Below are 24,259 nucleotides of genomic sequence, written 5' to 3'. Positions count from 1 at the left end.
GAGAATTTGTTTTTCTAGGTAACCACTGCACCAAATTTGACGAAGTTTGTTGCATTTACAAGAAAAACCGAAATTCTAGTGACTGTTTTGGTTTAGGATTTTTCATTTAGGTTGTCAATTCTTTCCCAGATCACAATTGCCGACAAGAAGTCGTCACCCTCATTGTGATACCGGATCCGATGAGTCTAGGCAACGCCGAACTTTTCTGCCTTCTGGCGGTGGTTCAAAATCTTCGGCATGCATTTCGCACACAACAGCCGATAACCGAGATGTTCATGAATTATGGTGTGAACCGAACTTCACACGCTCTGCCAGTTCATCGATGCTTATCCCTCGTTCTTGTCTCACCAGCTCATCAACCTTTGCAATATTGTTAGGGGTGATTGAACGATGGCTTTAGCCCGGTCTTGGATCGTCTTTGCAACTTTCACGTCCTTCTGTGAACCGTTTGCTCCAACCCTTCAGTAGCCAATGAAATGCAGTGTTCAACGTACACGCCAGCCATACGACGACCAATTTATTTTTGGGAAACACCTTCAGCTGTCAAAAACCTCACGGCACCACGCTGCTCAACTTCTGGAGCGTCCATTACGTCACGCAACGATGTTCAACCAAGTGTATGAGAGCATTAAAAAACATTTATCCTCACCCTTGTGGTCACTTTTGTAAATGAGAGGTGCCTGTGTGCTACTCGCATGCCTCGCAGATAATGAACCGAACCATTATTGCGCGGGATGGGTAGGCTCACTTTCATTTGACTCGCCCTCGTACATTAAAATGAGAAGATACATTGGAATATACAAACGTGATGATACAGCTTGATAAAGGGAAAAAAGGGTCACTGGAAACAAAGTTCACTGCACGTATACACAAAACCTCGCAACAAGATATTTAAATATACGTATCTATGAAAAAGTCAGCGTATATAATGCGTCAAACAAGGCAAATAAACATGTTGCGTATTCACAGGTTCACAGAATTCTAGATCCCGCCCCATTCCATCCACTCCATCCGATGTATCGCGCGCGACAGAAGGCAGCGCGCTTGCTCCTCGCTTTTCTCCTTTGCGCACGCAAGACTGAGCCAGCATGGTCGGTTCACCCATTCCACCCCCTACCCGCCGTGGTTGCTCAGTGGCTATGGTGTTAGGCTGCTGAGCACGAGGTCGCGGGATCGAATCCCGGCCACGGCGGCCGCATTTCGATGGGGGCAAAATGCGAAAACACCCGTGTACTTAGATTTAGGTGCATGTTAAAGAACCCCAGGTGGTCGAAATTTCCGGAGTCCTCCACTACGGCGTGCCTCATAATCAGAAAGTGGTTTTGGCACGTAAAACCCCATAATTTTTTTTTCATTCCACCCCCCCCCCCCCCTACGTTCTCACTGGCTCATACAACTTGCGGCGCACGGTCACGATGTTATCGCCCTTGGACTTTATACGAAACATGAGGGCGACGGCGGCGGCAGGAATGAGCCTCGAGTGTCCATATAATTGCTATCGCAATAATATAATAAGAGTATCCGGCATCTGAAGCTTCCCGTGGTCCATTACTTTCCCCAAAAGAAATAACAAAATCGAAATTTCACCATGCGACAATTCGCTGCGCCGCAACAATGTATCTTTTTTTTTTCTCTTGTGGTGCGGGGGCACCGAAATGAAAAAAACGCAAATGACAGTATGTTGGGTCCAATCGGACGCCTACTTTGGGCTCCTATTGTGCCTACCGAAGGAATATCGAAGAAAACCTCAGACGCTTGGTCCACCAATAACCATACGCATACTGCTCGACATCCTTCATCGGCGAGACAAGACTTTCCGGAGAGGTTGCGCTCAAAGGAACGCGGTGCAATCCGTCGAGCCCCCACAGTGATGGCGGCAAGCGACCATTGTTTCTTTTTCTCGTCTGCCAGCCAGAAAGCGTAGAAAACTCTGCCAGGCGAAAATCCACTCAGTCAGAGAAAACCGAACGCGCACCGAAGCGCGCCGCGTGGTGGTCGAGGCAACACGAGCAAAACGCATGCGTCTGGCTGGCTCTGACAGCCCGCGGGTAGCGAGAACAAAAATATTGAAGAGGCTCAATGTGTCTTCGTGAGTAAAAGTGATGGTAGAAAAAATAGATAAGAACGCAGTTACCCTGCCTGGCTTTAGTATCTTGACATGAATGCTTTGGCGTAGGTGAAAAAAAATGGTGATATTTTTTTTTGTGTGACTTGACGGCACAAATAAACCACTACAACGCTTCGTCTCAGCGGACCTCGCTGCGTGCTTTGTCAACTTGTCTGATAGTCCGTTGATTTCGCTTGTCTTCTTGTATGTTCCGATGCAAGACTTCAGAAAAGTCAATGCAGCTTTGGCGTCAAATGTTTATAACAACATTAAACCCACAAAGTTCCTCAAATTATAATCTAAAGCACATCTTTGGAAATGTCAGTGCACCTTTCACATGAAAGGTTTGAGAACTTTATATCCATAAAGTTTCGGAACTGACATCCATGCGCTCCGTAGATTCCGCGGCCTCCGCGAGATGCCGCGGCGAGCCCGTTCGCCATGAAAACGCTCTTGGAACTTTCTGCTCGGATGGGGCTCTTTGCCTTAAGTGACTCCCGGTGCATGGGCGCTCCCGCAAAATCCGGCCACAGTTCGCAATGTTCGCGGTGAAATGTCTTTTCGAGCGTGAAAAAGACATTCTAGAAAAAAATCCAGAATGATTTCCGGCGCCGGAGGTTGCATTGGTCGCTGGTGCATGGAAAGCACGAAAACATTTCGGGAGGGGGGGGGAGAGAAGCCCCATAAGCCCCCCCCCCCCCCTGGCTACGCCCCTGGCCACAGCCACTCAGCTACCACGCTCGCTTCAGGATTACAAAATTAAAAATTAAATAATTATGCCGATCCAGCCTACGTGCTTGAATCCCAGAAGTGAAGCTTTCGTCAAGCGGTTAAAGAAATTCCGTGCAATTGACTCTATTCCGCACAGTGCTTTGCACAACAGCGATTATAGCTGCCTATCAGTAAAGGCGGCAAGACGCGGAGACCCCAACCACGTGACCCACGTGAACAGACATTATACACTGCCTCCGGGATTGTCCCCCATTTCGGTTGGCGCGCGCCGACTAAAGCGGATCGACCCTGGAGATATGGCGCAATAGTAAACCGCCCTTTACTCGGTACAAGACCGACCAAGCAGATGGATGCGCGAAACCTCAAGCCCTTGGAAAGCATACAGGCATGGAAAGGTATGCTTTAGTAACGCGTAATCGAGCTCATCATGACGTATATATGTTGCATGTAATCGAGATAATTTTGGTATGGCTTGTTTTATCACTGCGTAATTCCGTAGAAAACAATTTAAAGTCAGCAGCCAGAATACCTTTAAGGGCAGTAAATATAGTAGTGTTGTCCTGCGTGAGTTTTCCGCCGGAAGAACAGCAGCACCCCACGGTGAGAAATGCGACCCTTGAAGGGTTCCCAACGAAAGCTTAACACTCAGCCCGTCCCACGAACAGTGCTTTACGCACGCTGCCCTAACACAGCCCTAACGCCACCCACCCTAGGAGGAGTCTCCCAACTCCACCCCCCTCCCTCTATCATTTTCCTGAAGAGGCTCTGCTCCTCCTTGCTTCCAGCCACTGCTAGCGTCACCACCCCTTCCCCACACTCTGAAAAAAAAAAAAAAAACCACCACCCCTTCCCCACACTGAAACTACAAAACCTATCTGAAAAAGACAATTTTCGAAAGTTTTTTAATGCGAATACTGGCATACGAGTAAAGTTCTCCGTTTGAGATATTTTTCTTGCACTAAAAAAACAAACGTTAATTTATTTTCCATTTCACAATGTATTAGCTCTTTCTTGGCGACCCCTACCAACCAGTGGTTCTGGCGCAAGGCTTGGCACGGCTGTGCAAGTCAGCTATTACGTCGTGAGGAAAGGCGTTGCTCAATTGAACGCGGCGGTTCCGTCCGAGTTATTATTATTATTATTATTATTATTATTATTATTATTATTATTATTATTATTATTATTATTTCCTTGCGTGTCTCGTCAAATTGTGGCGTGCGCTTCACTTCAAATTTTGCGTGACCGAGCGTACAGCATTGGTTGGCTAAAGGTGTGAGTGCAGGTTTTTTTTATTATCGTGAGAATTGGCTCTGCGGCATCCGACGCGCTTGTCTCGTTGTGACAATAAATGCGGAACGCCCCGCGAAGAAACGTTGCTCTGTGTTCGTTCACTCTCCGTAACACAGGCACTTAGTGTCCGACGAGCAGCAAAATTAGTAAGTGGAATGTTTTCTAAAGGATAATGTGGGGCAATGTTGTCTGATAATTGTATATGAGTACATGGCGTGGTACGAAATTGGAAATGATTCTGTGAAAAGGATTCGCATAGGTTGCTACGCATTACGACTTTGTGCTGGCCATAGTACTTTTCATTATCGAAACGTTTTGTCTGGTCAGTTATATTGGTTGCATTATTCAAGGCCAATAAAAGTGAAGTTGATTTTGAAAGCTATTTGCCAGTGCCATTTATATCCATCATATTCGCTCAACTTTCTAAGGAAGCTACTGGAGCAATTGCCGTCTATAACCGCCTAATTACGTTCATATTAAGACATACGCCAGTCCTAATAGTTATAGGGCACGCTGGCGTTTTAGCAAGCTCGCCTCAGCCTCGAAAGAAAAACAACTGCTGTCGTAGCGGCCGTAATGCAGGACGCTAAAGAAATTCAAACATTCGCGCCAAGCAGCGTAAGACCTTGACCTCACTGCCATTTCCGGTTGTGACGTCACTCTTTCTTTTTGGAAGCTTCCCTACCAGTTTACATTTTTGCTTGGCCCAGCTGCCTGCAACCATCATAACGCCCTGCCGCTTCCCCGTCGGCAGTCACGATGCAGCCGACCTTGTTCACCGAACGCACGCTTGGGAGCAGCCCGATAGCACTGCGCAAGCGCTCCGTCACGTAGCTTTGTTCATATTTCACGGGCTTTCTTTGCAACCCAGGAAAATGCACTACGTGCGACGTATCGTACAGGAAACAACTCGATCGGTGGTTTCTGAAGGGGCTCTACAAATATGCATGTCATACTGGGGGTCATAAGCCAATAATTAAATAGTCAGGTAATTAAAGTCAATTAGCGAGTTATGGGGAAGAAAACGCCTGAGTTACTATAGGCCAGTGCGAATAGTAAGCGTTCGGTTCAATCCGCCTCCGACGCGCCTTTCATATTTAAAACGTTGGCTCAAGTTACGTGGAAGGGTGTCCCAACTTCCGTGCAGCAAGATTGAAAAATATGCAAATGCTACGTCGCTGTATAAAACCAACGTAATGTTATTTGCCGTCGCTTGGAGATCCTCAGATAATTTTTTGCCTTCCGCCTAAGTACATAATTGCTCTTAATTAATTCATCAACTTCTGAAATAATATAATTAAATCAAAAGTGTGAATGAGAAAAGTGTAGAGCTGCATAAAAAACTCCCTCTACAGCTTTCTGTTGCTCAATATGTTCTACATAAAAGTGTTTTTCCGAGCGTGAAAGAAGCCCGCGAATACACGCAAAATCGCCGTGCGACATGCGGCTCGACGCACTTTGCGTATATTCGCGGGCTTCTTTAACGCTAGGTACATTAAAGGGAACCTGTAATGTAGATAAACACTTGTCCACGATATCAATGTCTTGAAAGAAGACGAAAGTCACGTTGTAGGTAGTTGCTTACTTAAAAAAGCGCATACATAGTAACTAAATAAAAAGGAAGGTGGAAGGAAATAAAATTAACTGCCGACCGCTATTTCGCTGTCTAACGCAGGCAGCTGGCAGATGAACGGCGGGCAGCGGTGGAGGTGGGAGTCATTGTATAGTGAGTAAACTACAAGCTCGCTGTAATGCCATACTCAGCATAAATAAACATTTATTTATTTAATACAGCGAAGCTGTATACCTCTACCGCCCAAAGAAATTTTCGTGCCGTTGTTATAAGCAAGAAACTACCCATACATGGGCCGAACCCGGAGAAAGTGAAATGCCAGGCCGACCCGCGGCGGAGGTGAAGCAGGCGTTAAGCACTCCCCATACGTGGGCCAATCGCGAAGATAGTGTAAAGCCGGGCCAACCCGCGGCGGAAGTACATACACAGCTTCGCTGGTCACCCTTCTTCAGTGTAAGGGCACTGAGTTTTTATTCATTCACTTATTTATATATACCCACCGTGGTAGCCAGCGGTTATGTCGTTGTGCGGCATAATTCAAGGTCGTTGGTTAGATCCCGCCACGGATGCTGTAGTCCGATCAGGGCGGAATACAAACAACGCTCGTGTACTTAGATTTAGGTGCACGTCAAAGAATCCCAGGTGGTCAGAATTAATATGGGATCTACCATTACGACGTGCCTCATAATCATACCTTGGTTTTGGCACGTGAAACCCAAAATTTAATCAACCTTGATACTTATTGCCACGTTCATTCCCTCTGTTGCATTTGTGTTGCTGTGTTGATGAAGAGCAAGAAAGAGAGGAACGACATGGAGTAGTGTCTCCTCAACATGGAGGAAAGAAAAACCATGCTCGTACAGTAAGTGAAAAATGAATAAAACAGAGTTGAGTGCTATGAAACCCCCAGCCACACTTTCCCGTCACTTTAGCGGGCGCACTAGTGCCATCTGTACACGGCTTCCCAAACGTATTAGTTCCGCACGGGATTCCTGGCACATGAGTCACTTTTTCAAATTCTCGCGCGTACTCGCGCTCCTTCTGGCTCGCGATAGATGGCGCCACGTCTCTCGCGCAACTTTTTTTCTCGCAGTTGGCGAAAGCAGTCATGGCGAAGTTGTGACGGAGTTCGCGACGTTCTCGGTGGATGTGTCGCACGTTCTCTGGTGTTTCTCGGGATTCTGTGCCGCTATGTGCTAAATGGCAGAACGGAAATTCACGCGAGGTCTCAGCAAGCCGGGGACCGCGGCTCAAGCCCGCGAAACCGTCTCGCAAGCGGTCAGGGAGTCGACCGAACTGGTGAGTACTACCGTGCCCCATGCCAGTCTTGGATTGCTACCCCCCGCGCGTTGCCGCCGCCTCTCAGATGTTCGTCCCTCGGCGCGTCCCGTCGTTGCCGAGGTTAGGCCTAGATCTCGTTTGAATCGCACAGCTTGGTCGCGCCCGATGCAGAAGGCGCTCGTTCGTTGCTCGGCACGAGACGACACGCGACCTGACGGCGCGTTTTCGCCGTTCCCGAATGAATGGGTTTGGTTGCACGACGCTACCTGACACTCTTGCTCTCCCGCTTCGCGCAGAGGTTCGCGCCCGTGTTTTGATTTATTTTTCATTTCGCTGCCGCAGTATATCACGCATGCTGCACGGAAGACGAAACACGCGAGTCTTGGTGGCGTAGGGGGTGGCGGTAAATCTTCGTTTGTTGGGAGGGCTTCGTCGGTTGCACCGATGATTTACGTCACGCGCACGCCGACGGTCCGGTGGCGTGCCTCTGTGCGCCTGCAGGAATTCCTTCGTCAGCCGAGGTGCCGGCGCGCGTGGTGCGTCAAGGGTGGAATCTCGTGCGAACACCGCTTAGTCGTTTGTGATCAGCCGACACCGGTTTCGTGGGGCAGGTTGCGGGCGTGCAAAGTCCGGCGCGTCCTTGACAGCGCGGTTGCCGCGCCGACGGTAACGCCGAGTGTCTTCTCGCAGTTGCGTGAGCGCGCGGTTCCAACTCGCGGCGGTGACATTCCCGGAGCCGACAGCGTAAACACGCTAGGTGCGCGCGCGGAAGCCGCCACTTCCTCGCAGGCTGTGTGCGTGCATGGCGTGTTCCGCGTTAACCAACGCTCGTATTCCCACGCACGGCTGTGCGCTGCGCCCGGGCCTGCTGTGCGAAGTGTCACTGACCGGATATCCCGCGGCGCTCTCGCTCGATCGGCTGCCCCATCACAGTTGTATTGAAGTTGAAAGTGTCGCAGGTTGCGTGGCTGCTTTCTCCCTCGCAATCTCTGGCATCGCGAGCGTACTTTTCTGCGGTACGCAGCAGGAAAATATCGCGTGAGTTTCTCGATATTAAATTTGAAGCCGAGAGAAGCCGGGGCTGCATATAGTCGCTTTGCAGCGACTGTTGTTGCCGTCGCAAATGGAGTGTTCGAGATTGCCTTGTTCACGTGGTGTTCTTGGGCAGTGAAAGCAACTCACTCCCTTGCATATCTCTGAACTTTGTGCGCGGAGTTTAGCGACAATCGGTCTGGCCCCCTTTGAGTCGCTTATTGCCTCTACTCTGCCTGTTGGCCTTAGAGGTCCGTGTTTTAAAGTACATTTTTTCAATGAAATATTCAGCTCTCTCGGCCTGTTTCGATACAAGCCGTCGGCTATTGGGCCTTAATAGGAGGCCTGTCAGCTCGTTGGCCCGTATTGGGCTGCTTGGTCTTCCTGGCCACGTTCCATTCCAGATCGATCATGTTATTTTTACTAGCAATGAAGCGTAACATCGATTCGTGCACATCGCTTCAGGTTGTGGAAATGTCCGCTACAGGGCTCAGGCAATCTCTTTTTGGCAGATGCCGACGTGAGCACGGCAACTCACTTCTCGGTCGTTTCATTTGGTTTGCTTCTGTTCATTCAGCGACCGGCTGACTGTTTCGTGACGATCGCGCACGAACTTTAGATGATATCGCAGTGTCACATTAAATTACGTTTCGAAGCGGACGTGCGGTATCCGTTTCCTGATTGTCGATTGTGTTCGCAGTTGGCGAAGCGCGAGTGCATTGTAATATCTGGTGGGCGATTGTCCGGACAATGACAGCGGGGATATTGTCTCCCTCGAGGCCGTCGTTATCATTCCTTCCTACTGGCCCTGAGCATGCGGGCAAATGCGTAGAAGTGGTATACTTACGCAGTTATTACCATTGTTTCACCGCAGTCACGCTTGTGCCCACGCTGCGGCTGAACAGGCTCAAGTGCCGGATTAAAAATGCGTGGAAGCTTTCGAGAGATTACCTTAATTGAGGTGCGTGGGTAGATATTTTTGAAATAGATCACGGGCCTTCGAGTCGAAGGTTTTTCAATTTATGTTCGAATACTTCCCAACCAGTTGTGCTCGGCTGCCAAACAACGACCCGGAATATATGTATATTTTATTAGTTTTTTTCCACTGCGAGAAAGGTACATTCAATAATGCCACACTGCCAACGTGTTCGTTCTTTCACCCTTGCCTATATTGTCAGCTTTCGAAATGACTTGAACCTGAGTTGTTGATTGTTATGATCGTTCAGCGCAGGTAAAGCTGGGAATCTACGAGAGAGAAGGGTTTTGAAGGTATGACAAAGCGGTAGTTTACGATTATTTGTCGACCGTGTCTTTGTAATAGCGCGCGCGAGTCAAAACAAAAATGGATCGTCGTATGTTCCTGGAAGAATGGAAAACTCTTTTGGAAAAAGCCTTTAAACGAAAATTGCAAGTGCGCGTTGCCGTCATACTTTCTTTTATGAACCACTGAAAGGCTTTTGAGAATGTCGTACAGATCTTTCAACGCATATTGCCTCACTAAGGAAATGCTTGACCGCAGCATTTATATTACGTTAATTCGCGAATTCCTGATTTAAAGTTCAACGCCTGGAAAAGAAAAAAAAAACGACGTGCTGCTACAACTGTGAGTCCGTGTCTGTTTCTAGCAAGTCACGAAGAGATTTCCACCTGTCTGTTCTCTGCGTCACACGCATTGCAAAACAGGAAAAGCAAAACAGATGGCCGATATTTGTAGAAAATTGTAGAGCGACATGAAAAACTCCCGGTACAGCTTTCCGTTCCTTAATACGTGCTACATCATAGCGTTCTTCCGAACGTTCAGAAAGCCCGCGAATACACGCAGAGTGCCTCGAGCGACCAGTTGCGCGGCAGTTTTGCGTGCATTTGCGGGCTTCTTTCACGCTCGGAAAAGTACTTTTATGTAGCACGCATTGAGCGACAGAAAGCTGCACCTTGTAGTTTTTGATGTCGCTCTACAATTTTTCTCATTGGCAATTTTCGTCTAATTGGAATATTTGAGAAGTTGGTTAATTAATTAAGGCTAATTATCTTACTATGTAGAATAAAAAAAAATGAGTATCTCTAAGCGACGGCAAACAACATTCCCTATGTTCGGTCCAGCTTCGTGGCATTCGCATATTTTTAAACACTCGCTAAAGTTAGGTGGGACACCCTTTATAGCATGCTCGAATAACGTTCGCAAAATATTCGAGAGCTGATATGCTGTAGCGCGCGTGTCAAGTTTATTGCAACAGCCATGTCCGAGTTGCATGGCAACTTCGAATAGCGGCAGAATTGCACGATATTCAGTTCGTCAGAATTTCTCGTTGGGCAAGCTCGCGAATCGTCATCACACAACACACAAACAAACACGCATTAATGAACTAGAATCTATGACGAAGCAATACTTCTCGGCCTACGAGGTGGTGGGACCAAACCCTGGCCGCGGTGGCCGGAATTTCGATGGGGGCGAAAGGCAAGAACGCCTGTGTACCCCTGCATTGGGCGTACGCTAAAGAACCCTAAGTGGTCAGAATTAATACGGAGTCCCTCACTATGTTGCATGCCTCATAATCAGATCGTGCTTTTGTGGTTTTTTTTAAATGATGATTCTTTATTCCTGCACATATTATGCAGGCAATTGAAGTGAAGCTCAAGGCCATTCGGCGAGACAGGGCTTCAGCACGAGGAATAATAGACATCTGAGCAACAGGAAAATACTAACAAAATTAATTCAGCACACAGTGGCTATACCGTACTAAGTAAAAGTGTGAAGGGCATAAAAAAAAACGGGAAGATATTCACAGAAACATGAAAAAAAAGTATTGACAACATCTGCATGTGGTGTGCACATTTCCAGCGACTGCCTCCGCGGCATATACATACATAAAAGCAGGTTTAAAAACCAGGCAGATCTAGTCGTTTAGACGTCGACAACGGCACCTACAATCTATAATCGGCAACATTATATTAGTCATTCATACGCGTAAAACCGTAGAATTTAATTATCATTATTTTTCTTGTTCGGTCTAGTTTGTGCCCGCGCTATAATATCGCACATATGAGGAGGAAGTAAAGAGAGAAGGCAGGGATATTAACCAGAAATGCGTCTGGTTGGCTTCGCCACCCTGGGGGACGCGAAGGAGGGAATAGAAAGATGAGATAGCGAGAGAGATGGGATAGGGGAGGAAAGACGCGGTGAGCAAATTTGGAATAATTCCCTTAGTGGTAGAAGTCCGGCTTCCCACAGCCCCGAATTTTAGGAGATCACCATGTTCACGTCTGACACCTATGTAAAGGAACCAATTAAACTACAACCTGCAAGTCGGCTTAAAAATACGTCCGTGTTTATATAGCAAAGCTGCCTTGGTCAGTGACCTCGGCATTTAAAGGGAAAGAAAAAGAAGGGGCGGAACCTTGACAGGTGGTTTCGGGTACGTAATTCCCACCGCCGCCCCCCTTCTCCCCCTGATCGTGCATGTGGGTGCGTATATATATATATATATATATATATATATATATATATATATATATATATATATATATATATGGCGCGCAGGGAGGAACACGCAACCGCATACCACGTTCTCGTGGCGCCGGCGCGAGCGGACGGACGGCGAGGTTCTCGCGCCCGAGCCTCCCTCGACGCCCTTCTCGCATTCCAGCACGCCGGTCGGGCGTCGTGTGTTTCCCGCTAGTCGGCGGCGCGTTCGATATCCCCGCTGGCTGGCTGAGCGGTGCGCGGCGGCCGCTCGAAATGAGGCCTTGCGGGATTACATAGAGGTCGGTCTCGCAACTCCGCGGCAAGGGTGGCAGGAAGCCTTCGGCTCGATCGCTTTTTGCCACTGCGATCGCTGTCAGGCGAACAGAATGGGGGGCAGCGAATGTGCCGAGTTTTTGGACGGAAAGACAAGTCCGACTGGAGTGTGTGTACGTAGTGTAGAAGGGAGACGGAAGAAAACGAACAACGAGAAAAAAAAGCGAGGAAACAGCGGAGAAAAATGTCGCTCGTGCGCAATGTTCGGCTGTGCCCAGGCGTGCAGGAAAGTCGATCGGCGAGGAAGGAGGGCGCTTTGATTAACCTAAATTTTGACCCATTGAAGCGGCGCCGGCAGCTGGAGAGGCTCGCGAACCTCTCTTACCCGCTCGTCGTTTCTCTCTCACCCGATCCCCGTAACTTGCGGTTGTCACAGGTCAAATTTTCTCCTTTGCGCGGTTTGTGTGTGTGTGTGTGTGCCGCACTTTACTCATAGAAAGCAAAGATTAATCACGGACGCAAAGTGTAAATTTCCGCAGCTTCGTCGACTAGTGCCATAGATCTCGTAAAGGTGTTCATTTCCAACCTCTCTGTTTCTTACGCCCACTCGGAAAGCAGCAGTGTTGTTTATTTTTGGTGCTTATTGCATTACCAGCTTCCTGCTTCTAGGAAACTGAGCGGCCAAGAACGAAAGGCGCTCACCGCCTAATGGCGGTATAGTGTGCGCCGCTTGGATTGTGCCGCCCATGTGTCCATACTTCCTTCTTCTTTTTTTTCCGGAAATATAATCGCTGACGGTCCACAAGCTGGAAATCCCTTAAGTCGAGTAGCTTGAAGGTAATTTAAATATTAATCTCTTTTTTTTCTCTCTCTCTCCCTGCTTCCATGTCAACTCAAAAGCTCGTTTCGTTGCCTCCCGACAGCGACATCAGTCGTCCCAAATGGACCGACCGCCACGCTGCTCTCGCCATGCCGTACTTCCATATAGCTATATATTGCGCCACCTCCCCGATGCATATATAATGCTACTTCGCGATCCACCTTCCGTTACTAACCGGTTTAGGGCACTCGCTGCCGGCTTCGTATGCTCTCTTCCACTGTCGTTACGCCGCTCTTTTCCGTCATCCGTCGCACCTTGCGCAAAAGTGTAGAGGAGGAGAGAGAGAGGGAGAGAGATGACTTGGTCCTGGAGAAGTCGCCATCGCAACCCACGGGGGCACCGTTTGTGAGCGTCCACCACTCACACACACGCGCGTTTAAGAAGTTCCGTTGTGCGGTTCCTTGAAAAAAGCACGATGCTGGTACACCCGCGTTTTTGTGGCTGCCAGTGTATTCATTGACGCCTGCGTTTGCGCTGGATCCTGCGCACAAGAAACAATGTAGATTTACGCTCCTTATAAGAGCTATACTATATGAAAGTTCTTCATTAAACATACGCCCATAAGCGCTAGTATACAACTGGGTGAAGAAGTCGAGACTGCGACATCAGCAAAAACAAAAAAACAAAGCTTCTAACACAGCCGTGCAAGTGGAATTTCCTCAACCGAACATTGCGATCCAACTTGTACATCTTGATTTGAGCGTGCGTGCCTAAGCTGCGAAGAAAATAATTTTTAACGCGATAGCGTTAAGGGCCACATGTCGCAGAAAATTCGATGTCGGCTTCGGCGTCGGCGGAGTTGTCCATGAGCGAAAATTCTCCTATGTATTTAGGTATAAGTATATGCCACGCCTTGCTATATGACACGCGGTATATGCGGGTTATATTGCCACACCATTCTATCACTCCAAGTTGCGCATACCTTTTCTTACATTCTTGACAAGATTATTCCTCGGAACTTCAAGAATGACAGCCCACAAACAAATGTCAGGAAACAAAACACCGACAGCGCGTGCCTTTTCTGTTAAATCATCTCAGACTGAAATACTAAAAGTGCGAAACAATAACGGAAACCTGGGAACGATGTAATTTATTTGGCGCGGCTGTGCACAACCTCTGGGATCGGCCCACGTAAGCGAGAGGTCGCATTTAAGCTCGCCTTCGTGCATAGCGTTGGCCGCCAGTGTTTCCCCGTAAGCATAACGGTTACATAAGCTGCAGTTGCCGGGACGCGTGAGAAGCAGTCGGGGATCTTTGAATGTTATCGCGTTCCGCTCTTAAAGGCGAAGCTTCAGCGCTGTCCAAGTTTTTTTTTCGCTGCGTCTGTGGTCTTCAAACTTTTGCTCGCGACTGCACATTGGAATGCCGACGATGCGAGCACGGTCGGTCCGAATTCCGTGGTGATACGATCCTTTTAGGAGGAAGACGATGAGGAGGAGAAGGGGTGCTGCCAGCTGCAGGCCGGCCGAAGCATTGCAAATGCGGACGAAAATCGTTCCGCCCTGGCGCCAGTTTATCAATTGCGGTATAATGTCTCGAGCGTATACGTCACAACAAACATACACCAGCGAGACTATAGCAGGGAGGACGGCGTTGAAACTGGCGCGACACGCCCAGCTGATGGAGTTATAGAATGCGCTGCATGCATTCTACGCAGTGGGTTGCGTTTCGATAGTGTGGCGATTCTATTCGGATTCTATGTTCACTTCCGCGCTTGGTCAGTAATTCGCGCGGCGCCCAGCGTATACATTATTGCCAGGATCGGCCGGCCGTGAGCGGTGCATGGGTCGTATGGAAGGAACAGAATCGAGCGAGAAGGAATCTTAATGCCACGCGTCCCGATCATGGGCGGAATTCGGCCCCAGCCTTATGGGAGGTTGCGGGTCAAATATTTTTTGTTTGTGTATACCGTCGGCCCACCAGAGGTTTGATCTTTAGCAGGCAGATCAGGGCAGTAAGCTTTGGTAGGGTAAGCGTGATATGTATGTATCATATCAAATGTTGGATACTTTCTTGCAGTCTAACAGCCTATTTTGAAGCGATACCTTTGAAGTGATACTACAGCTTATGAAAAGCTTTTTCTTTTTTTTTTCTGGCGGGCTTTATTGTAGACCTTGAGGCCAGGCATGTGTTCCGATACATTTTAGTTTTTCTTTAGCATATTATTAGTGCATCGTGTGTCAAATCGCAATAGGTTCGCCCGACGCGGCAAATATTCAAAATCGAATGTTTAAAGATACCAATGGTTAACACACATGCAAGGGGCTCAGGGCTCAACAATGTCCTTGCACATTGAGGTTGTTGAAGGTAACTCCTGATTCTAGAAAATGCATTGCATATAGTTTAGAGAGAAAATGCTACTTGTCGCGCATTAATATTTTCTTTTGTTTGGGAAAGTATCGGGCAGGCAGAGGACGCGGTACCGGTGATTTGTGGTGGGGGGGAAGGTGGAGGAAGACGAGTCGGCTCCACCACCATTTCCCTTAGTTCCGCTTTTATCGTCCACGCCTTGCGAATTGTGTGCGAAGCGCTCGTGACAACCCCGTTTAATACGCGCGTTCGACTTCCGCGAGACCTGATGTGGAAGTTTCATGGTCTACATATAGGCGGAGCGATTCTCGGTGCATCCGTGCATGGCAATCTTTTCGCCCGTGGCTATGACAACGTCCTCGACCGTGTTCACCGCCGAAGAATTGGCGGCACGTATAGGCACGTTCTTCCTGCATGCAGGAAGTGCGAAACTGGGCGCCGGCGCGTGCCGCTCTGCCGTGTACCTCCTAAAAATATCGCCCGTCGTCGGGAATCCGAATCAAACGACCGCGGTTTTACTGTGTATGCGCTTGGTGGATTCTCTCGAATGATCCCGCAATGAAGTTGTAGACAGGTCGGTGAAGAATGCTGTGCTCTTTCGGCGGCCGCGTGGCAGAACGGTATCTGTAGTGCAGGAATTCCTGAATGCCGCCGATTTCGGCCGTGTCCATTCGAGGCTCGAGTTTTCCTTTCTCGCACACTCTCATTCTCACTTTCTAATTGTAAAGGCATGAATCGGACTCTAACGCGCGTGTTGCTTTTGTGGCCTGTTTCTGTCTTCCTTCCTAAAAGGGACGCGAGAAGAGAGACTAGGGTTATAGCTATAGTGTTTATATTTATACTTCACATCTTAAAGTTTCATTACTAATTGTTCATTATTTACGGGTAACTCCGTTTCATGTACTTAACAGGCAAAACTCTCGCTCCACCCGTTCTTTAGTGCAGTTGTTCTCGCACTGCGGTGCTTTCTACGGAATGAATTCTTCGCAGAATTCTGTTGCAGGGCGACTCCTTTCGACGTACCCAAAAGGAAGAGTTTGGGTGTCTGCGAAGCACCTGGATTCATCCAGGGGGGGGGGGGGGGGCGAGACATGGGCTTTACTTCAACCAACCCTCGAGCCTCCTCACCTGTCTCGTACTGCAGAATCCCCTTTTCTTCTGCGGCATGGGAAAGAAACTCGTCCGAGTTTGGAAATGTGCATACCAAACTACGCAAGAGGTTCCCAGGGGATCGCGTTAAAAAACTTGTGTACGTGCACTCGAACCTCGATGTCCTGAAGGCTTCGTCCACTGCACAGTGAAGCGTGGACGCGTCAAGCGGAAATGAATCGGACAGAGACTGATACAAATGTCTGCCTTGACGGTTTGATGTGAAATCAATGGCCCTGACGTGAAATCGTGCCCATATTTTGAACCCGCAAGCTCTGCTGGGCCTTTTGTGATGCATTGATTATATTATTTTCAGTTTTAGAGAAATTAATGTGTCGGCTTTTTAATAGCTCTGTGCGCAATCGTCCTTTTTCAATTTCGAGTATCTTTCTTAAAAAAAAGAAACGTGAAAGAAACCGGTTTTTTCATGCCCCTCAAAATTTCACGAAATTTTACGTCTCTAAACATGTCGCCGCGCGCCGTTTGCTGTATATGTGTGAGGGAAAGCGTGCGAGGGTGAGCCGACGATGGTAGCTCAGTCTCTTGCGCACAAGGGAGGAAAGCGGGGAGGAAGCGCGCCGTCCTCAGTCGCACGCAAGGCACCGGGTGGAGGGGAGGGGCGTTCTACTCCGGCGGCGCTGCGTATGGCAAGGCTGCGCGGGCCCTATCTTAAAAGCAATCTGCGATGGGACAGAGTGCGCCGAGTGCTGATAGCTTCGTGTGTGCTGTGTTCTCGCCGCTTAGTTCGTGTTGAAGCCAGAGGCAGTACAAAGGTCACTTCGCTCGCTGCTGCTGCCGCGCTTTCCCACTCCAGCGTTTTGACAGCCAGTGCGCGCGGTCATCGAGTGAGAAGTGTTCACGTTTGCTTGTTTGCGCGTGACACCACGCTTGTCAATTTAGAGAGTAAGTGAATGTTTACTAGATTATACGGTCGATAAAACTGCTATCGTTCGTATAGCGGTCTACTAATTTGCTATCGCAATGAATGCTTCTCGTTTCGGGCGAAATTGCGACTTTTTTTGCTTCAGAGGGCTTGTTTGGAGGTCGGTCGCTTGCGAGCTCGCTCACGTGGTCACTTTCATGTATGATGTCGCAAGGACTCTTGCACACCTACAGGTTAAATAAAGAAAAAAGCCATTTTCGTTCATGAATTGTCAAATATAATCACTAATTCGTAAAACAGGGACCGTGAGATAAAGAACAGTTGCTTGGGCAGTTATTTGGCTTTTAAAACGTGCATGCATCGTTGGGAAATGTCCCCGTCGGGAAGACGTTTTGCTGTCGGAATATTAAAATCGATGCACGGTGCATGACTACATGCTTTTTATCTTGCGTTCAGCGAAATGTTTCAAGAATAAAATGTTTTCATGTTGGATTTTCTCGCATCCATTCACCGAGGTTGCTTCATAATCACCGCAAATAAAACTTATATTCGTACCAACAAATCTCGAAGACTGGACGTTTTAGCTCTGGAAAAGCGAATTTAGGGACGTTGGCGTAGTGGCGACTCGTGTGCATCTCTTGGCTTAACCCTTTACTGCACCTTGTTGCATATATGCAACATACCGATAAACTGCCATAAAACAAAATCTAAGTTCAGTTGTTTCTTCCTGTACACGATGTTGCATTTCTGCAACAATAGTTTGAAAACCACGTCTACATTTTCTGCCCTCTGTGTTCATTCTGCGCAACTATTGCCAAACAAACGTGGTGGACGCTGCTCGCGCCAGCACGTAGCTATACAGGTAAGTTTTGCCAGTTATAAATGCCTTTCTGAACGGAATAACCTGTGGAAAAAAATGTTAAGCTGTGTAATACATCCTCCTAATCGTTTAGATGGCAAAACATATTATTTTCTCGCAATAGTTTGTTTCTCGCGACGGAAAGTTACTACGTTGCGTATTTGCAACAACGTGCTCACGGGGTTTGTTTTTTTGTTCTCGAACTAGAAATGGATCCTAAACGCTATTATTGCCGAGCTATTCCGTCAGATAGCCAAAACAGCGAACTTACCGGGAGTGACGACGACCCCGAGTGTAAGTCTGTTTGGATTTATCGTGTGTGAAATGTGTTGCCTGGTGGAATGCCCGAATTTTTTAATCAGGGTGTGTGCGCGCTAGCTGCTGTCTCGTTTTGTTACGGCTTCACCCTTATGTCTGTGCTCCTGTGTTTTAAATTTTTGGTTATAACGCGAAGACATCGTGCATAGTGGTTCCGCCTTCTTTCAATATACAGAGGCACCTTGTTTTCTATATCTGCATTTCGCTTTGTTTTACCGCTTATTTTATTCCCTGTATATCGCTGTCTGTTGGGGCTGCAGATGTTCAACCTGATCTCGAAAAGCTAAGCGACAGCACAAGCGAGTTGAGTGCATGCTCCGACGAGGACGAAGGTACAGCAAATAACACCTGACCACCGTTTTATACAAGCTAAGAGAAGGATCATTTGGAAGAAGGCGAATCTAGTGAGAGATCCGGAGACAGTTCAGTTCTCTGGACAAAGTGAACTCCCAGAGTACATTTCACAACTAGAGACACCATTCCAATACTTCAAGTTTCTCTTCCATGGCTCGCTGATTTCGCTAATTGCAGATCAGAGCAATTTGTATGCGCTCCAGAAAGACGTGAGTCAGCCTCTTTGTACCACCGCAGAAGAGATGGGAGAGTTTATTGGGACACGCCGCATGTGGATGTCGATCACTCAAATGAGGAACTCGAAGTGCTACTGGAGTGCAGAAACCAGGGTTAGCCAAGTGGCTGACAACTTTCCTGTGCGTCGCTTTGAACTGAAGCATAACACCCACTTTATTGACAATAGTACTCTCGGGCCAAAGGACGCGCCAGGAAGAGATCGGCTTACGAACGTGCGTTCTCTCATTGATACCATCAATGAACAGTTGTCGCTTGTGCCTCTTGAAGAGCATCTGTCTATTGATGAACAGATTATACCCTTCAAAGGTAGAAGCTCCCTCAACCTCAAGCAGTACTGTCGCAAGAAGCCCAAAAAATGGGATTACAATGTTTTCGTGCTCTCCGGTGTAAGCGGCTTCTTTTACAAATTGGAGGTGTATACCGGACAGGAGAACTCGGCGCAAAGACTTTCAGGGGAGCTTGACTGTGGAGCGAGTGAAAATGTTGTTCGCTTGAGTAGAATGATTCCGAGAGGCGTACACCACAAAGTGTACTTCGACAACTATTTCAACTGCCCAAGTTTGCAGGTGTACCTAGAAAAAGACTCTGTACACTGCATTGGTACTGTGCGGACAAACCGGGTCCTTGCAGTGAGCCTGCCTAGCGAGCAGGAAATGAAAAAAAAAAGGAAGAGGTCACTTTGAAGAGAGGGTTGCGGTTGTGGATAGAATTGAACTGTCATGCACAAGGTAGCAAGATACCCGAGCAGCGACTTTGCTCTCTTCCTTTGTTGGAACACAGCCTGCAAAAAGTGCATCAAGGTATAATCGTCAAAAAAAAAGAAGAAAGAGCAGAATGAGATACCATGCCCTGCAGTGATCACCATCTACAATAAGCACATGGGAGGCGTCGACCTTTTTAACTCCCTCATCTCCATTTACTGTCCCTGCTTGAGGTAGAAAAGACATTATTTTCGTGTTTTTCTGCACATTCTTGACTTGACAGCTGTAAATGCTTGGTTGCTTTACAAGAGGAACGTCATGAAAAAACGCGATCAGTACACTGAAAGGCTACTTCCGTTGGCTGAGTTCAGGATGGACCTGGCTGCATCACTGGCTGCAAGGCTGGGAAGACGGCGCTGAAAAAGCGAGGAAGGCCTAGCTATGAGTCAACAGAACAAGCTCTGACGAGAAGAAAAAAAAAAGGGGACCATCAACTCCAACTCAGGATGTCAGGCTAGATCATGTATTATTTCTCATCTCAGAAGCTTTGTCTCAGTGCTCATTATTTTCATTGCTTTCCTCAGGTTGGTCACTGGGTTCTTTGGAGCAAGAAGCGGCAGCGCTGCAAGCTTCCTGGCTGCACAGTAATCTGCATGAGCTACTGCGTTAAGTGTGGAGTGCATCTCTGTTCCACGAACAAGACCAATTGCTTTTTTGTGTACCACACTACAAAATGAGTCCACCGTTTCTCATTACTTACTGATTACTGCTCAAGGTATAGAACCAACCTTTTCAAGCAAGCAAGTGAAATAGCTTTCTGTTGTACATGTTCCCCCTTGCTGATTGTCATGTAAATAAATGTTAGTTTGAAACACTATAAACCGGGCTTTCCTCAACTTTTTCTTTATGTGCACGTTGTTGCAAATATGCAACGTACCCTTTTCTGCTTATAAAAACTGTAAAAGTCCACTGAAGATATTTTTTTTATTAGTACAGCTATTTTTATGGTTCCCTGCAACGACGTGAATAATTTTATGGCAAAAGAAAAAATTGTGCAGCAAAGGGTTAAGTATACCTGTAGGCATCCACACAAATACTTTGCCCACACAACAGCTAAACTGCCTCATTTTTTTTTTTTTGTGCTGCCTAAAACACCTTTTGGACACACAAAGCCGCATGCTGTGGAGGCATGCAATAGAAACTCGTTGAAAGCGTCCTCATAGCAGGAATGTCGTACAGCTGGCCGTTATTTCACTGGGATATGCCGTTCCAACTCGGACACCAACCTCGAAAAGAATTGTACCAGGTGCACTTCTTTTCTTTTGCCTCGTATTATATACGACGTCTCCGTGGAAAAGAGAGAGATACAAAGAAAGCGTATTTTATTCCCCGTTGAGGATAGAGCATATCGTCTGGGAACGTCGCAGGGCGCTCGTTGCTTGTTCTTATACTTTGCGACGCCTTTAACGGCGCGCGCCTTTCTTTCTTTCTTTCTTTCTTTCTTTCTTTCTTTCTTTCTTTCTTTCCATTAAGGCTGTCGCTCGTTCTGTACGGTCGCCTCCATTTTATCACCCTAGGTAAACGTGAGGGAGATCGCGAGTATGACTTGAACGTCACATTGACCTCGAAGCCTTCTGCGACTGCTGTCATTTATAGATGCTGTAGCACGCACTGGCGCCTGGCGGAATTTTTCGCAATGTTAACGCGCCGTCTCATGTGGAGGGTTAAAATGTGCACTCGGGGAACTAAGTGCACTAATCTGGATCTCTCATGAGAAAAAAAAAAACGATGTTGCTGAGACCGGCTTGAGGGCAGACGTGTGTACCGCTGCGTACAATTGGACACATAAAAAAAAAATAAGAAACGAGGCCACTGAATCCGGTTAGACCGAATTCGACTGACGAGGCATACCGTCAAAATTCCATTTTCGTCAACTTCGCGCGGTAAGAGGTTCGTTACTACAACAACACAATAAAGGCTAAACTTTAGTATTTTGAACGTCGCCCCGAAATCTCAGCGCCTGTATATTACGTCAGCGTCGCGTCTTGGATTTTAAAACATTTCTTATATTTCGGCTCTTGTGGTGCAGTAAGAAAGTTATCGAGGCATGGGGGGAGGGGGGGGGGGGGCACGTTTAGTCTAATTCGCACCCGTAGAACACAATGTAGTCCATCAGTAGATTAAAAAAAAATGAACTATAGGCCCGGGGAGACGCCGTCGGGATTCCTGGCGCCTCGGCATGCTAGGACGGGAACTTCAAGGCGGCGTCGCAAGACGCGTCTTCCGTTCTTGCGTCTTTTGTGCCTTTTAAAAAGCCCCCTCTCAAGGTATAAGACTGGCTTTTTCTTTTTGTTCTTCGGTATTGCATCACAAGGTTATTTAGTGTTGCAGCTCAACTTATTCATTTTTTCTGTAGCGTTTCTTGCGGCTAAAGTCTAGGCTGCATGTGATTCCGTACGCAGGCTGTGCGTCCACGGTCGTTCTACTCGTATGCTCGTCGGTGTCAGCCGCGCTGTAACCTGGCCCTTGCGCCATTAAACATCAATCAGTCAATTAGCCGCGCTGTCGGAGCACCGCAGCGCGGTCGCGGAGAGCAGGAATTAAGCGATAGACAAAAAAAAAAAAAAGAAAGTCGGGGATTGGATGACGCGAGGAAGCGGGCTGGACAAGGCAGCGCTTTTGTCGTCCTCCTTCGGTGTCTTCACAGCGCCGGTTGCAAAGGCAGAACTATACATCACAAAATCAAGTATTAAATTCTGAGATATTGCGTGCCAAACCACGCTCTCATTAATGCCTTATAGTGGAGGGGACTCCGGGTTAACTTCGACCACCTGTTGTTCCTTAACTTCCTTAACGTGCACTTACATCTTATACACGAGCGTTCTTTGCATTTATAACCCCCATAAAAATGCTGCTGCCGCGGCGCTGTTCACAACCACACCGTGACAGGTACACGCGGATCGAGCAGCTATAATTGTCATTAAATTTTCCAGTGCCACAAACCGAAGCGTCACAGGTACCTGCTGTATCCAGCGTATGTATAAAGAGAACAAGTGCCCAAAGGCCCAGGTGTACAAGCCAGCGCCACTTCTTCGGGACGAGGGCTTGTCTGGTGGAAGCGAAACGCGAGATGTTCGAGAGTTTTAGAATAGGGGCCCCAAAGAAATAGCGTCGAAGCCACTGCGCATGTGCGAGACGCAAACTGCGTTTTGGGGTTTGTGCGGGGCACGCTATTTCACTGATTTAGCGGGAGCCCCAAAAGCTTTGCGTCAGGAAACATGGCGGTACCCATCGAAGCGACGGCGATAACCTATATAGCACCAAACTGGGCTCGATTCGTGGCAACGCGCGAAGTTCGTAAACTAGGAGAAGTGACTGCGTTTATCGCTTTCTCTCAGCTAGCGTGCGTTATGAAGATTGATTCATTAAACGCCGCAGGTTCCGAATTCGGTTGTCTATTTCATGGCTTGTACGTAGGCCTAACACGGCTTCGCTTGGCTCGTGAAGGCACGTAAAGTTGGTTACTCAAAACGGAGCGCAACAAATTGCTTGCTGCTAACAGGATAACCCCTAAATTGTAAATAAACGCGAAAACACGAACGTCAAGATTACTCGATCTTCATATTATAAAACAGTATATTCTAATATTTATAATAGATTTTCTTTGACGCCGAAGTGGCGCTGCAAGCGCAAGACGCTGTCGGCAAATGCAAAGCCGTATTCTTAAAGCCAACGCTAACGCTAACTAATTATTAGCCAACGCTAACACCCGCAAAGCTCTTTGGGGCCTCACACTTCTGGGCCCATATTTAAAATTCTCTGTTTTCTCGAAACGTTGCCACAGAACGGAAACAAGGCCAATCGGTCACCCACGTACGGGAGAACGCGTCTAAAACGCGGGAGGATGGAACGCTACCCGAGCTTGTATTTTTCGTGCTTTTCACGGGAACGCGAGACCAAGATGCATCTATAGGCTGGAAATGTATTACGCGAACGTGACGTTTGCATCACGGGTATCGAGATTCAGCGATATCGTATCCGTATAGAGGCCGGATGTTTTGTCAATTAAAAATTGTGGTTTAGCCGGGCCTATGACAGGCACTAAAGTGGTAATTTAAGGTATATATAGGTGCCAAATACTGTTCTTTGGGCCATTGATAGGCTCAATTAAAAAGAACTTCCGCAGTGCACCTCGGAATAAATTATCATTTTCTAAGGAACAGACGTCCACTAAGTCTTCGTTTTCAGAAATTCAGTTTATTTTCTCGACAAAGCGGAATCAGGCAAGTTGCGTAGGTTGCAACATTTATCTGAAATTGACTAACGACAGCGTAAGCAGAGTTGTGAAAGCAGTGACAATGAAGCACCGTGCGTCTCAATATTTTCGGGTGTCGTGTCGCGCCTTTTTTTTTCTCTGAGTATCGTTTCTTTTATGAATGCTCAATATCGACCGAAGTTAGGGACACATACTTGTACTTTGGAACGTCTATTGGTCCAATACCCTCCGGAATTCTAGAATGTTCGTAGGCAAGAACTTGACAATTCTTTCAGTATACCGAAAACCCGGGATTTTTGTCCGTGACAGATGAAAGTCTCGAACTAATTTTATCTGTAATGCGTTTGTTAAGGATGGGGGCGAGGGCATTTTTCCTGAACGGCCTATTTGAGCCCATCCGGATGAGAGTTGGGCCCGAGCATTCAAGTTTCTGGAGGATTTAGGCTTAAAAAAAAAAAAAAAAGTGAGGTCAACCCACAAGTAAGCTAAGTCACTTTCAAGTGTATCGTAACGTAGCGTAGTTGAGCCCTTCTCAGCGATG

At 47.6% G+C, this 24,259-nt stretch overlaps 1 protein-coding gene and 1 pseudogene across 2 annotated transcripts in view; both read left to right on the top strand.

Annotated features, from left to right (window-relative positions):
- The first annotated feature begins 6,480 nt into the window (after positions 1-6,480).
- Positions 6,481-24,259, top strand: part of Ziz (dedicator of cytokinesis protein Ziz) — a 209,292-nt gene continuing 191,513 nt past the window's right edge. For both annotated transcript variants that reach the window (XM_055075992.2, XM_050187159.3), the window contains exon 1: positions 6,481-7,001. In XM_055075992.2, coding sequence (XP_054931967.1) covers positions 6,903-7,001 — 99 coding nt within the window. In that variant the 5' untranslated portion in view covers positions 6,481-6,902. The remainder of the gene's footprint in view (positions 7,002-24,259) is intronic.
- On the top strand, positions 14,911-20,272 carry LOC126540364 (piggyBac transposable element-derived protein 2-like; annotated as a pseudogene).

The sequence above is a fragment of the Dermacentor andersoni genome, chromosome 2 (genome assembly GCF_023375885.2).
Source record: "Dermacentor andersoni chromosome 2, qqDerAnde1_hic_scaffold, whole genome shotgun sequence".
NCBI lineage: Eukaryota > Metazoa > Arthropoda > Arachnida > Ixodida > Ixodidae > Dermacentor > Dermacentor andersoni.
Note: the sequence above shows the minus strand (reverse complement) of the source record. Positions and strands in the feature narration are given on the sequence as shown.